Source organism: Aulonocara sp. 'chitande type north' Nkhata Bay, linkage group LG18, assembly GCF_057382095.1.
Source record: "Aulonocara sp. 'chitande type north' Nkhata Bay isolate Kocher_YH1m ecotype deep benthic linkage group LG18, A_spYH_male_GT1.1, whole genome shotgun sequence".
NCBI lineage: Eukaryota > Metazoa > Chordata > Actinopteri > Cichliformes > Cichlidae > Aulonocara > Aulonocara sp. 'chitande type north' Nkhata Bay.
In genome coordinates this window covers 2043292-2056966 of record NC_141361.1, presented here as the reverse complement: position 1 = coordinate 2056966, position 13675 = coordinate 2043292, and the positions used below count along the sequence as shown (strand labels likewise).

Genomic DNA, 13675 nt, shown 5'->3' with positions numbered 1-13675 from the left:
CCATTATAAACGCTATTTTTCACTGCAGAATTATTACCGTTAATGTCTTGGTGATTACTTATGTTTCCGTTTCGTTTTGCAGGACGGGCCTTAGAGTTGTAATTTTTTTATTTGTCCACCTGGTGGCGCCCTTGCTCCACATTTGACCCCAGGCTGGAAAACAGCGGGCTGCTTAGACAGACCTGCGGGAAATGAAGCCTCATTTCCGGCGTGCAGCAGCGGCTTCGCCCGCTGATCGGGCGGGACCATTTTCGGTCCCTAGGGCCGTGAGAGGGTGCTTTTTTTTTTTTTAGTCAACAGGAAATGACGTATTTGTTGTCACGTGGTATCGGACGTACGTGCTGGAAAAAGGAGTCCCCGGTAATCGTCGCGACTTACCCCGGGAAGATGCACTTATTTCGGCCTAGAGGAGGAGCATTTGCCGCCTGGAGACCATTTTCTGGTCCTGAAAAAAAAAAAAAAAGGCGATCGAAATGAATGTTGGTGCCAATCTTTAGTCCATCTAAAGGCCTAATTATAATAACAATTGAATATTACCTCAAATGTTTTTTTTGGAAAATATTCAAGTTTTATGTTTTTTGGGGCAAAAAAAAGCAGTGCGCTCATGTGACGAAACCGGGATATAAAGGGTTAAAATCCGCGAAATGTAATTAAAACTTGACATGAATATTTCAAGGAGAAGTAGTTTTAAAAGACTGACCAATTTAAAGTGAAAAAAAAATTTATATTTAATATTTTTATTGCACATTTTGGGGAATGGACATAGGCTTAAAGGTGGATGCATTTTTTTTTAATGTGCTCCTGCAAAAAAAATAATGGCAGGTCAAAATGAATTTTGGTGCCAATCTTTGGACCATCTAAAGGCCTAATTATAATAACAATCAAATATTACTTCAAATGTTTTTTTTGGAAAATATTTAGTTTTTTTGGGGCTAAAAAAACAGGGCGCTCGTGTAATACAACTGGGATTTAAAGGGTTAAAACAACGAAAATATAATTAAAACTTTATATGAATATTTCAGGGAGAAGTAGTTTTAAAAGACTGACCAATTTAAAGTGGAAAAAAATATTCATATATAAAGTTTTTATAGCACTTTTTGGGGAATGGACATTTATGTCCATTAAAAGCAAAGGTGGGTGTCTTTTTTTTAAGGATCTCCAAGGGATAAAGGAGCATAAAAGCTGAATGCAGCTTCTCCGTGTCTGGTTCTGACTCTGGGAACTGATAAAAGACCGGATCCAGATGACCTGAGGGATCTGGATGGTTCATACTGGGTCAGGAGGTCATTGATGTATTTTGGTCCTAAACCATTCTGAGCTTTATAGGCCAGCATCAGAACTTTAAAGTCTATCCTCTGACGGACAGGCAGCCAGTGTAAAGACCTCAGAGCTGGACTGATGTGGTCCACTTTTTTGGTCTTAGTGAGGACTCGAGCAGCAGAGTTCTGAATGAGCTGTAGTTGTCTGACTGATTTTTTGGGTAGACCTGTAAAGATGCTGTTACAGTAATCAAGCCTACTAAAGATGAATGCATGGACTAGTTTTTCCAGGTCCTGTTGAGACATCAGATCTTTTATCCTTGAAATATTCTTGAGGTGATAGTAAGCTGATTTTGTTATTGTCTTAATGTGTTTTTCTAAGTTTAGGTCTGCATCCATCACTACACCCAAATTTCTCGCCTGGTTTGTGGTTTTTAGATGTATAGATTGAAGTTCTCTGGTGACCTGTAATCGTTTTTCTTTGGCGCCAAAGACTATTACCTCAGTTTTGTTTTTGTTTAGCTGGAGAAAATTGTGGCACAACCAGTCATTAATTTCCTCAATGCATTTACCAAGAGCCTGTACAGGGCCTCGGTCTCCTGGTGACATTGTGATATATATTTGTGTGTCATCTGCATAGCTGTGATAGTTTATTTTGTTGTTGTTTATAATCTGTGCCAGTGGGAGCATGTAGATGTTAAACAGAAGGGGTCCCAAGATGGAACCTTGGGGAACTCCACATGTGATACTTGTCTGCTCAGATGTGAAGTTACCTATTGATACAAAGTATTTCCTGTTTTCTAAGTATGTTTTGAACCAGTTTAGTACAGTTCCTGAAAGACCTGTCCAGTTCTCCAGTCGTTTGAGTAATAGGTTGTGGTCAACTGTATCAAATGCTGCACTGAGATCCAGTAAAACTAGGACTGACATTTTTCCACTGTCTGTGTTCAGACATATGTCATTAAACACTTTGGTCAGAGCGGTTTCAGTGCTGTGGTTCTGTCTAAAACCTGACTGGAAGGCATCGTAGCAGTTATTCTGTTTTAAGAAGTAACTGAGCTGTTGAGAAACTGCTTTTTCAATGATCTTACTTAAAAACGGGAGATTTGAGATTGGCCTGTAGTTGTTCATTTGTGTCTTGTCAAGATTGTCCTTTTTCAGTATAGGTTTGATTACAGCAGTTTTTAGTGGTTCTGGAAACACACCTGATAATAAAGAAAAGTTGACGATCTGTAACAGGTCTGACTCTAAAGTCTTTGAGACCTTTTTGAAAAAACTGTACAGTAGATTCTACAATAATACATACAGAGAAAAACCCAACAATCAAATGACCCCCTATGAGCAGCACTTTGGCGACAGTGGGAAGAAAAAACTCCCTTTTAACAGGAAGAAACCTCCAGCAGAACCAGGCTCAGGGAGGGGCGGGGCCATCTGCTGTGATTGGTTGGGGTGACAGAAGGAAGACAGACAGATGACCACATTAAAAACGCAGACATAAGTGAACACATTAGCTTTTGACTCTCACTGAACTAACAGCCTATCCCTCTGCGTGTTTGTGTACTCTGCTCATATTGTCTTCCATTAAATCATTTTTTTTTTTAACATTGCACTCAAAAACAAACAAATCCTTCTGAACAAAAAAAGTAACGTCACCCAATATATGGGCCACGAGTTTGAGACCCCTGTTTTACACACAGTATATATTTGGCACTTTATATTTGATTTTACTTTCAAATATAAAGTGCTTTGAGTTGTTGTTGTGATTTTGCACAATATAAACAGTACAATAATAGATGAGCTGCTCCACCTCCTGAACTACAACCACCTCTGTGGCACTCGGCGCTGTAAGCATGACTAACACGATGTTCATTTTTATTAATGTCTTTATTGATAGAAAGCTTTGCATCACTGCTGCATTCTTTGTTTCATTTATAATATATAAAGCCCATGAATCACATCATTGACTCCAAACTGTACAAAACACTTATGGAAACCATGATGAAGCATTTCATCCAGTGTATTGAGAAAACATCGAACACCAGAATAAAAACAAAACTCAGTCCCATAAATCAGCCTTTACAGCCTGCGGTCAAAGAAAAAGGTTCTCCAACACGGCCTCCAGCTTACTTGACCTTCAAGTTTTGTCCTTTAATCTGAAAGAACCAGTCAGTGCTGGTCACTTCAGATTGAAGTCAATCCCTCCTGGTCGAAACCGCGCCGATTCTTCCTGTTTGCTGATGACCTCAAATGTTTCCTCAGCTGCTCCTCTCCTAAGAGGATGCTGTGTGAGAGTCGTGAGCTCTCATGTGATTTTTCCACACCGTCGCATACGTAAATCTTTCCCCGCAGCTATTGCAGGTGTAAGGCTTCTCACCTGTGTGGGTTCTCATGTGAACTATTAGCGGCGGCTTACTGCTGAAACCTTTCCCACACGTTTTGCAGGAATACGGTTTCTCACCTGTGTGGCTCCGCATGTGGACTTTCAGGTAGGAGCTGCTAGTGAAGCTTTTACCGCAGAGATCACAGGCATACGGCTTCTCACCTGTGTGCACAATCATGTGTTTTTTCAGATGAGAGGTGCTACTGAACTCTTTTCCACAGGTGTCGCAGGAGTAAGGCTTCTCACCTGTGTGGGTTCTCATGTGGACTATCAGAGGAGGACAGCTAGAGAAATTTTTTCCACACGTTTCACAAGAAAAGGCGCTTTCACCTGTGTGAGTCATCATGTGGTTCTTCAGTCCCGACGAGCGGCTAAATCGTTTCCCACACACTTTACAGGTGTAAGGTTTCTCACCTGTGTGGATTCTCACGTGGGCTATCAGGTGAGTACAGCTTCTGAAACCTTTTCCGCACGTTTTGCAGGAAAACGGTTTCTCGCCTGTGTGCGTTCTCATGTGGACTTTCAGGTAAGCGCGACTACTGAAGCGCCTGGTGCAGGTTTCACAGGCGTACGGCTTCTCACCTGTGTGCGTTCTGATGTGGTCGGCCAAAGTGGAGCTGTGAGTGAAACATTTCCCGCACGTCTCGCAGAAATAAAGCTTTTTACCTGTGTGAGTTCTCATGTGATTGTCCAGCTCTAAAGGGCAGATGAACCTTTCCTCACAGGTGCTGCAGGTGTAAGACTTCTTGTCTCTGTGGGTCCGCCTGTGCAGGAGCAAGCTGACGTTCTTAGTGAAGCTTTTCCCGCACGTCTCACACGAGTACAACCTTTCACCTTTGTGAGTTCTCATGTGACTCTTCAGTCCCGAAGACTGCCTAAATCTCTTTCCACAGGTGTTGCAGGAGTAAGGTTTTTCACCTGTGTGGGTTCTGGTGTGGACGGTCAGCGAGTCACAGCTGCTGAACCCTTTACCACACGTTTGGCAGGAATACGGTTTCTCGCCCGTGTGGCTCCTTGTGTGGATTTTCAGAGACACTGCTTGCCAGAAACGTTTCCCGCAGGTGTTGCAGCAGTGAGGCTTCTCACCTGTGTGGGTTCTCATGTGGCCTATCAGTGACGAGCTGCTGCTGAAACATTTTCCACACAGCTTGCAGGAGTACGGTTTCTCCCCTGTGTGGTTTCTCAGGTGGATCTTCAGCTGACCGCTGCGATTGAAGCTTTTCCCGCAGGTTTCACAAACGTGAGGCTTCTCACCTGTGTGGATTCTCAGGTGGATTTTCAGATTAGAATTACAGCTGAAACTTTTGCGGCAAAATTCGCATGCAAAAGGCTTCTCGCCCGTGTGACTTCTCATGTGGACTGTCAGCCGATAGTTTCTTCTAAAACTCTGACCGCACAGCTCGCACGTGTACGGCTTTTCGCCCGTGTGGGTTCTTGCGTGAGCTTTCACGTCGAACTTGCGGCTGAAACGTTTTCCGCAGGTCTTACAAGCAAAGGGCTTCTCACCTGTGTGGGTGCGTATGTGAGTCACCAGGTGGAAGTTACTGCTAAAAGTCTTTCCGCACGTTTCGCAGGCGTGAGATTTTTTATTCGTGTGCTCGTCTTTCGTCTGCGACACTGTCTTAAACACTTTTGCGTAAACGCTGTGCTGCACGGACTTCGAGCTACTGTCAGTGTTACGTTGAGACTCCAGTATGAGCTGTTCTTCCTCCCGATTGATGGAAAGCTCCTCCTCTTCCTCTTTCATCTGTTCAGTCTCTGCTTCCTCCTGATTGGTGCAGAGTTCCTCGTCTTCCTCTTTGATCTGTGGCAGCTCTCGCGCTTCCTGATCCAGACTGCTGCTCCTCTCCTGGCTGCAGAGCTCTTCCTCCTCCTGTCGAATGTCTGAAGGACAAAGAGACAAACATGTTATAGATGTGATGACAGTAAAAAAAAAAATTAAAACCCTTTAGACAATCATCATCATCGCCGTCCATCACAACCGTGGCCTCAGGTGGGACTACTTCACACTCTGCAAGCCATCACAGTGGCTGCTAGAGGTCATTACTCGACCCTGAGACCTCCAGAGAGGACTCCTTCACCCCCCGTCCCCACAACCCAAATTATGAGCAGAATCACTCCAACAGGCGACAAAGTCCAACAATCAGCAGCAAAAAGTCTGATTTGCTGCTGGAAATGCAGCTGAAGAGCTCACTGCTTGAGAGATAAGGTCTCACGAGGAAGACGCAGACCAGCTGGGTAAAGTCCCACCTGTAGCTCAGGAGGTAGAGCAGGTCATCCAGTCTACATGAAAATGCTAAACCCCAAGTTGCTCTTCGACACAAAAAGTGCTCGTGTGGATCTGAACAGGCTCTCCTGTCCACCACAGATGCTTCCAGGGAGTCTGGATCCAACCCTGCAGACCCTCAGGTGCATTCAGTGGTGGACCAGCAGACTGTAGCGGTGAAGAGAGCACAGCTGGAAGCTAGAAGGTGACCCTGTTGATTCATGTCTCTAAGGAAGAGAACATCTGGAAACCTGCAGCCTGAGCCAATGCAGGACGTTTACAGTGAACAGCTGGACTGAATAGTGAGGCAGACTAAATCCAGCTGTTGTTGGCTGTACAGTGTTCGTGTGACTCTTTGGTGGAAGCAGAACTGGGAAGTATGGGAATTTAACCACCATCGCTGGCAACCAGGTGTCAAGCAGCTCCGCCCCTGGAAGGGATTCTGTTGTTTAAACAAAGGCAGCCCACGATTGGAGGACAGCATCAGCTGATCCAGCAGCAATACTGAGCTTCCAATTAAAAGTAACTATGGCAACATTTAGGCATGGCCGCAAAAGCTGACGCAGGACGTCCACATAATGACCACGACAGCAAGGCTCGCTGTCACACCGAGCTCTGATTGGCTCCTGCCTGTGCACCCTGCTGATGACACACACCTGTTTACCTGCACACGCTCCCTTTTTCTGAATTTAATGCGGAAAAAATTACTTTTATTTTACTGTAGAATTTCCACCACAGTTTACCCACAATGCACTTCTGTAATCAAACAGCCAGGTACCAACTCCTGCTCGTGGATCTGTCACACAGATGTTCACAGCTGGAGAGAGAAACATGGCTCCTGTGGATCTGTCCTGGAGGGAAATGTCCCGTTCAGTGAGCTGAAGGTTTCACGAGGAGCCGAAACACGGTCGTCAAACCGCGTAAAAGCTGAATCGGCTTTTATGACCCAGCTGCCGCCAGGTGAACCGGAAACATTAAACAGGTGAGCTCAGATTTAACAGCCCACCTGTGGAGAATCCTTTATGATCACCCGCTTTCTTTTCTCTCTTCGGCTGTGTCCCAATTCAGGGTCTGAACGCTTGAAGTACGCGCACTACGCGTACTACGTACGGTGCGTACTATAAGTACGAGAAGTGCGGAAGTGAGAGGCTTGTGAAATGGGACGGCATACGCTTCGTCGCGCTGTTCAGGTTGCCTAGCAACCATGATACTAACCGCGAGACACGTTACATACAGCTTTGTTTGACAGAAATGAAGGAGAAACATGTTTTGTTGGTCATTCATTTTTGTCATGACATCACTTTAGTTGAGTATCTGAGGCTGAGACCACAGGACTGTAAAACATGATTGTTGGGCTTCATGTCTGTGCTGAACAGTTATTTAAGATTAGTTAGTAAATAACAATTAGCTGATGTTGTTCATGAGACTAAAGTCATCTCACTGTGGTAATGTAAATATAATATGGCCAATATTCTAGTATTGTCAGATTATTATGATATATATATCTGACTTTCAGCTTGTTGTGTTTGTGGATATGTGACTGACTTTAATTATTACACATTCGCACATAAATAAGTGACGTCATATTCAGTACTTTTGACAGTTCACTCTTCGGCCGCTCCCTTCTGCCGTATTTTGCGGCAAAATTATCCACACCCACCGCCGCGCTATGAATTGTGGGATATACGAAGCGTGATATTTGGGGAAATCGACGGCGCATTTGGAGTATGCATTTGAAGTACACTTCGAATTGGGACAGCCGTCGTCGCGTGGCGGTGACGTAACCGCACTTGAAATGCGTACTTCAAGCGTGCAGACCCTGAATTGGGACACAGCCAGTGTCTCTCTGATCGTTTCCGGTTTTGCTCACCTGTCCGGTGCGGCTGCCTATCAAGTTTCCAGGTGATGTCCAGCAGTCTGCGCCTGCGCTCGCGGTCCATCTCCTCCTCGGTGCGTTGTTCAAACTCTCTGCCACCTCCTGCTTCTCCTCCTCCTCCGTCAGCAGTCACGGCCTCGGTGACAAACTCAGCCGGAAGTTGAAGGGAAGACATTTTTGATGCAGCCGAGAGAAAAACGTGAGATTAAACTTCAGTGAAGCTAAAGCTAATGCTAACTCCGCCGTCCATCCGGAAAGCCCGGTGTGCTCTGCGCATGTGCGAAAAGGGATTCTTCCAGTTCCTGCCTTTCACAATAAAAGTGTAAACAACGTAAACTCGGAGGTGCAGAGGGAACCCTTTCAGAATAAAACGTGACAGAGTCCAGAGTGAGAGATCATTTTTTACCTTTAGTGTGTTTCATATTTTGGCTCCACGCTCCTCACGCTCAGCAGTTTTAATGAGAGCAAAGTGATATGGTACTATAAGGTTATTAAGATTATTTAGGGCCTTGTATGTGAGGAGCAGGATTTTAAATTCTGGATTTAACAGGGATCCTGATAATGAGTTACAGTCGTCCAGCCTGGAAGTAACAAATGCATGAACTAGTTTTTCAGCGTCACTCTGAGACAGGATGTTTCTAACTTTAGAGATGTTGATCAGATGAAAGAAGCAGTTACGGATCATGTCCTGGTCAGAAATGACTCGCTGATGATGTCATCCAGACTGGTGTCAGTGGGAAACACAGCAGCCTCCTAAACTTCTGCCCGAGACTGTGACACCTTAAAATGACTTCTTTCAAAGTTTCATGATAAACTTAGTTAAACGCTGCCATCGCCTCGGCGGCGTGAATGTTGGGGTAGTTTTGAGCTTTTAACGATTTCACTGAACTTAATGACGGTGCGGCTTAAATCACAGCTGATGTTTGGTGAAGCGTCTGTTTGCAGCTACATCATGTCCAGGTGAACCTTTGACCATTTTCGTCATTCCTACAAACAGCCGCAGTAGATCTGGGATTACTCGCAGTCTGACCACCACAAACAGCCTCACGAACGCAAACTGAGCCCGATGGCAGTTTATACCAATGGCGATGGTATAAAGGAGGCGCTGATCCTCCTCAGGTGCGCGCTCACCTGTGGGACCGATGTTCGTTTTCACTTCAGAACAAAATTAACATGAAATAAGAGCGACGGCAGCGTGAGCATCAAAGAAACACGAGCACGCCAAACAGGAATCGGACCACAGTCAAACTTTCAGGTAGACTTTATTGTCAACATAGGGACAGCAGACAGGCGTGACCTTTGACCCTGATCCTCCAGGAGTCTGTTCAGTAGATCAGCAACAGGACGAGAACGAGGGGGAATAAATTAAAACCCAAAACAACTCGTCAGGTAAAAAACAAGAACAACGGGAACTCCACGCTACGAGAAACGAAAAACAGAAGCTTCGAAAGGAATTCATAAAAAATCGATTAGAAAACGTTTCAGTTTTTGGTTGATTTCTTCCTCGCTGTGCTTCTGTGACACACACACACACACACGCACGCACGCACGCACACGCACGCACGCACACGCACACGCACACACACACGCTCTCACACACACACACACACACACACACACACACTCTCTGTACATCAGATCAAACATCAGTATTTACACTCGTGTTAATAGATTCTATATCTTTAAATTCTCTCTTTGATGTCTGCAGCTCATCTCGTGGGCGAGGGAGTTATATACTTTAAACCCCACCCCCACCCAGGGCAGGACCAATCAGCAGCTGCTGTTCTTGAACTCTCCGTTCTCAGTGATTGACAGCTTGGTGGGGTTGCTTGGCGACAGGCCGTTGCGAAGGTTGGGCGTGCTGTAACGCTCCTTCACCTGCGTCAGCGCCGCCATCAGCCGTGAGTTCGCCGCATCCAGGGACCCGATCCTTTTCTCCTGATTGGATAAAGATGAGAAAGGGGGCGGGACAGGAAGTCAGACCGACAGGTAAACAACAACAACAAAGCAGTTTGGTGTTGATCGGAGAGTCGGGTCAAAACCACACAAGGAAAAATAGAAAGTAACATCACTTAAATCCAAGAAACTTTAATGAAACTTTTATTAAAATACTGATTAAACGAGGTGACGGATAAGAAACAACTAAAGAAAAAAGATTTTTAACCCTGAGCTCCTGAAATCACCTGAATCCAAATCAGGCTTTAATGAAAACATTTCACAGCTTTCTGAACACTAATGGATTTATCAGTGAAACATGTTCAGTAACACAAAGTTTACTACAAAGATCTTTAATCGGACACGTTCAAATAAAACCTGTGCGACCGACGAAACGATGCAGATTTAAAAGGACGATTTGGCCTCTTAACGCAACATTAAATGATTTAAAAAGGTTGAAAAAAAGACCAGCTCACACAAAATCTAAAAACGGTTCAGCTTAATAAAAGCGGCGACGTGGTTTTGACCCGACGTGAAAACAAAAACAACCACAGGAAGTTTGAGGGCAGCAGCCGAAAATATAAACAGCAGCCCAAAAAAGCTCAAACCAGCGAAAAAACAAAAAGGTGAAAGTCCAACGCCGTCTCCTGAGCCTGCTGACGACTCGCTTTATTTTGAAAGGGTGAACTAGAAGCTGTGGTGGTTTACAGGGAGGGGGGTGGGAGGTGGTGTGGGGAGGGGGAGGTGGGGTCTGCAGCCAAACTTAAACAAAACCAGCCGAGAGCGCAACACGCCGACACACCAACGTATTACAGAGCAGCTGGAACCAGCCGTCAGCTGAACTACAGGAGCCCCCGAGGCCCAAGAACGACTTTGAAGATGAAGCTGAGTGAAAATATTTAATTATTAATAAATGTTCTTATTTACTGTGACTGAAGGAAGGACGCTGTTCGTGAACAATAACGTTCTTTTGTCAAATTGAGTTTTTTATCCCCACGTGAACCAGAGGGGGGCGCCCACCAGGGGGCGCCGACAGCTGCACTAATCCTGAGCTCTTGATAAACTCAATGCTGAAACTCTGCGCTCTGATTGGCTGGTTCAACAGGTGTCAGGTGTGTTGGCAGTGTTTTTTCCCCCCCTAAAAATAAATTCATAAAAACAAAAAACACACAGCGTGGCGTTGGTGGTAGTGGTGGTGGAGGAAGGGGCGGGGCTACAGTTACTTGCCTGATTGGTTTATTTCACATCCGTTACTGACCTGAAATCAGTGGAGAGACTGTGAGACGTTTCAAAAGATTTAAAGTTTCCGTCACAGCTGCTGCTCGAACACGACGCATCGCTGCTTCCCTCTGAAACCCATTACCTGTGCCACAGGTGTGTCTGTACCTGAGCGTCGATGATCTTCTGTTTGGCTTCGATCACTGCCTGCATCTCTGCGTGGTCCCGCCGTAGCTCCTCCTCCACCGCCATCAGTCTGCAAATGTACAGAACATCATCACCTTAAATATCAACATCTGGGTCGTGTCCAAATCCATGGGCTGCGTCCTCCTGAGGCCGCATTTGTAGGCCGATTACGTCACAGCGATGCGCCGAAGGCTGTCCAAATTCCTCCGAATGCGGCCGACACACGCGTCCCCCTTTTCCCCGAATTTGAAGGATGGGTCAGGTGTGTCCTTCGTGACCCACCATATCCCAGAATTCATAGCGCAGCCCAGCCAATTCCAGTTTCCAACAATGGCGGCCGCTATTAAGTTTTAATATTACTCTTATTATTCTTTCTGGGTCACAAAATAAACTTTTAACATATTTTCAGGCGAGACTGTAGCTGTGTAAACATCAAATATCTGCTCGGTTTATCAAGACATCGCATATTTGCAGAGGTGCTCCGACGTTTTCAGAGACGTCTGTTTCCCACCAGCTGGAGAGCTGACCGAGCGCTGGAGGGTCACTGGAGCCGCCGAGAATTAGGTTAGGCTTATTATTACTTAAACGTAATATATAAGTACCTGAGACAACCTAAACATGTTCTTGTTGGGCTTTTTTCAAGGTTTTATTTGTTTGTGAGTAAATCGGTTTGGCTGAGATTAAAGTTATTAGATTAGATCAAATAAAACTTTATTAATGCCCCGGGTGGTTTTCACACAGCTGAATAAACGTCAAACAGAAAACTGATTAAACAGACGTGTGAGACGGTCGAGAGTTTACTCCAGTGTCCTGTTACAGAGGGATGCAAAGGTTTGGGCAGCCTTGTTAATAGTCATTATTTTCCTGCATAAGTTGTTGGTTGTTACAATAAAAAAATGTTGGTTAAATATATCATAGAGGAGACACACAGAAGTGAAATGAAGTTTATTGGATTTACAGAAAGTGTGCAAGAATTGTTTAAACAAAATCAGGCAGGTGCACAAATCTGTTGTCATGTCATTGATTCCAAAACCTTTAGAACTAATTACTGGAACTCAAATTGGCCTGGTAACCTCAGTGACCCCTGACCTACATACACAGGTGAATCCAATTTAAGGGGGTCAATCGTAAAGTTTCCCTCCTCTTTTAATTTCCTCTGAAGAGTAGCAACACGGGGGTCTCAGAACAACTGTCATCATGGTGGGAAGGACACAGAAAGCTGCCTCAGAGAGTTACGCCGTCTGTCTCCACAGTTACGAACATATTGAGGCAATCAAAGACCACAGGCTCAGCTCAAGTTAAGGCTCGAGTGTCAGACCGAGAAACAGACAGGCGCAGTCGAAGATCGCAGCGGTCCCAGATCAGATGTCCACACTGGAACTCTTCCCCATGTTGCTGTCTGTGTTTATTGTGCTGTGGTGTGTTGATATCTGTGCATTCCTGTATTATCCTTCTGTCTTACACATTGTTTTTTCCTCGCTACCTGGCCTGACCTGTCTCCCCAATGTGATGTTTGTATTGTATGTACGGTCGGCAAGGTCTGTCATCTCGGCTGTGGGCAAAAGACCTGCAACTGACAAATAAAGGCCATCTCATCTCATCTCATCTCATCTCGACAAGCCAGCTTCATTCTGGAATAAGCTGCTGTGGACAGATGAAACTAACATTGAGTTATTTGGCATAACACGGGGCATTATGCACGGAGGAAACAGAACACAGCAGTCCCAGAAACACACCTGCTGCCTCCAGTAAAATGTGGTGGTGGCTCCATCACGCTGTGGGGGCAGTGCAGGGACACATGGTTTCCACTCAGTATCAGCAGATTCTGGAGACCAATGTCCAGGAATCAGTGACAGAGCTGAAGCTGCGCCCGGGCTGGATCTTCCAACGAGACAACGACCTGCTCAAAATCCACTAAAGCTTTCATGCAGAGGAACAAGGACAACGTCCTGGAACGTTCATCTCAGCCCAGACCTGAGTATTATTGAAACCTGTGTCCATGCTCAGAAGCCATCAAACCTGACTGAACGAGAGATGTTCTGTAAAGAGGAACAGTCCAAAATACCTTCAACCACAATCCAGACTCTCACTGACCCACAGGAAGCGTGTAGAGGCTGGAGTTTCTGCAAAAGGCGGATCTGCTAAATATTGATTTCATTTCTTTTTTGTGGAGCCCAAACTTATGCACCTGCCTGATTTTGTTAAAACAATTCTTGCACACTTTCTGTAAATCCAATAAACTTCATTTCACTTCTCAAATATCCCTGTGTGCGTCTCCTCTATGATGTATTTAACTGACGATTTATAAATAATGACTATGAACAAGGCTGCCCAAACGTTTGCATCTCACTGTATGTTTTAGACAGCAAGGAGCAGACGGCTGAGGTTATTAAACTCCACCGAGTCAGCGGCGACGCCGATCTGAAGGCTGGACCGTCCAATTCCACGGCCGTTTACTTCCGGCCAACCCGACCTTCTGAGGACCCGGCCCACGTAGGCCGCGAAGGCCGGGTCCTCAGGAGGATGCAGCCCATGAATTTGGACACGACCCTGGT

At 45.3% G+C, this 13675-nt stretch overlaps 2 protein-coding genes across 8 annotated transcripts in view; both read right to left on the bottom strand.

Moving 5' to 3' along the window:
* Positions 1 to 2605: 2605 nt before the first annotated feature.
* On the bottom strand, positions 2606 to 8907 carry LOC147307601 (uncharacterized). Its single transcript, XM_086271727.1, has 2 exons — positions 7776 to 8907; positions 2606 to 5523 (listed from the first exon to the last, which is right to left on the bottom strand). Exons 1-2 carry the CDS (start codon positions 7954 to 7956, stop codon positions 3530 to 3532), a joined length of 2175 nt encoding a protein of 724 aa, XP_086127853.1. The 5' UTR covers positions 7957 to 8907; the 3' UTR covers positions 2606 to 3529.
* Positions 8908 to 9026: 119 nt separating this feature from the next.
* Positions 9027 to 13675, bottom strand: part of rasal2 (RAS protein activator like 2) — a 61252-nt gene continuing 56603 nt past the window's right edge. For 6 of the 7 annotated variants that reach the window (XM_086271653.1, XM_086271650.1, XM_086271657.1 and 3 more), the window contains 2 exons: positions 11103 to 11190; positions 9027 to 9719 (listed from right to left, as the gene is read on the bottom strand). In XM_086271653.1, coding sequence (XP_086127779.1) covers positions 9552 to 9719; positions 11103 to 11190 — 256 coding nt within the window. In that variant the 3' untranslated portion in view covers positions 9027 to 9551. Of the gene's footprint in view, positions 9720 to 10943; positions 10975 to 11102; positions 11191 to 13675 lie in introns of all 7 variants that reach the window. The other variant, XM_086271651.1, reaches the window with a different exon arrangement.

Excerpts from the sequence above, each read along its gene's own strand:
- LOC147307601 (XM_086271727.1), bottom strand. The coding sequence starts at position 7,956 with ATGTCTTCCCTTCAACTTCCGGCTGAGTTTGTCACCGAGGCCGTGACT. Across the intron at positions 5,524-7,775 it reads TAGGCAGCCGCACCGGACAG|ACATTCGACAGGAGGAGGAA; the intron begins GTGAGCAAAACC and ends TTTGTCCTTCAG.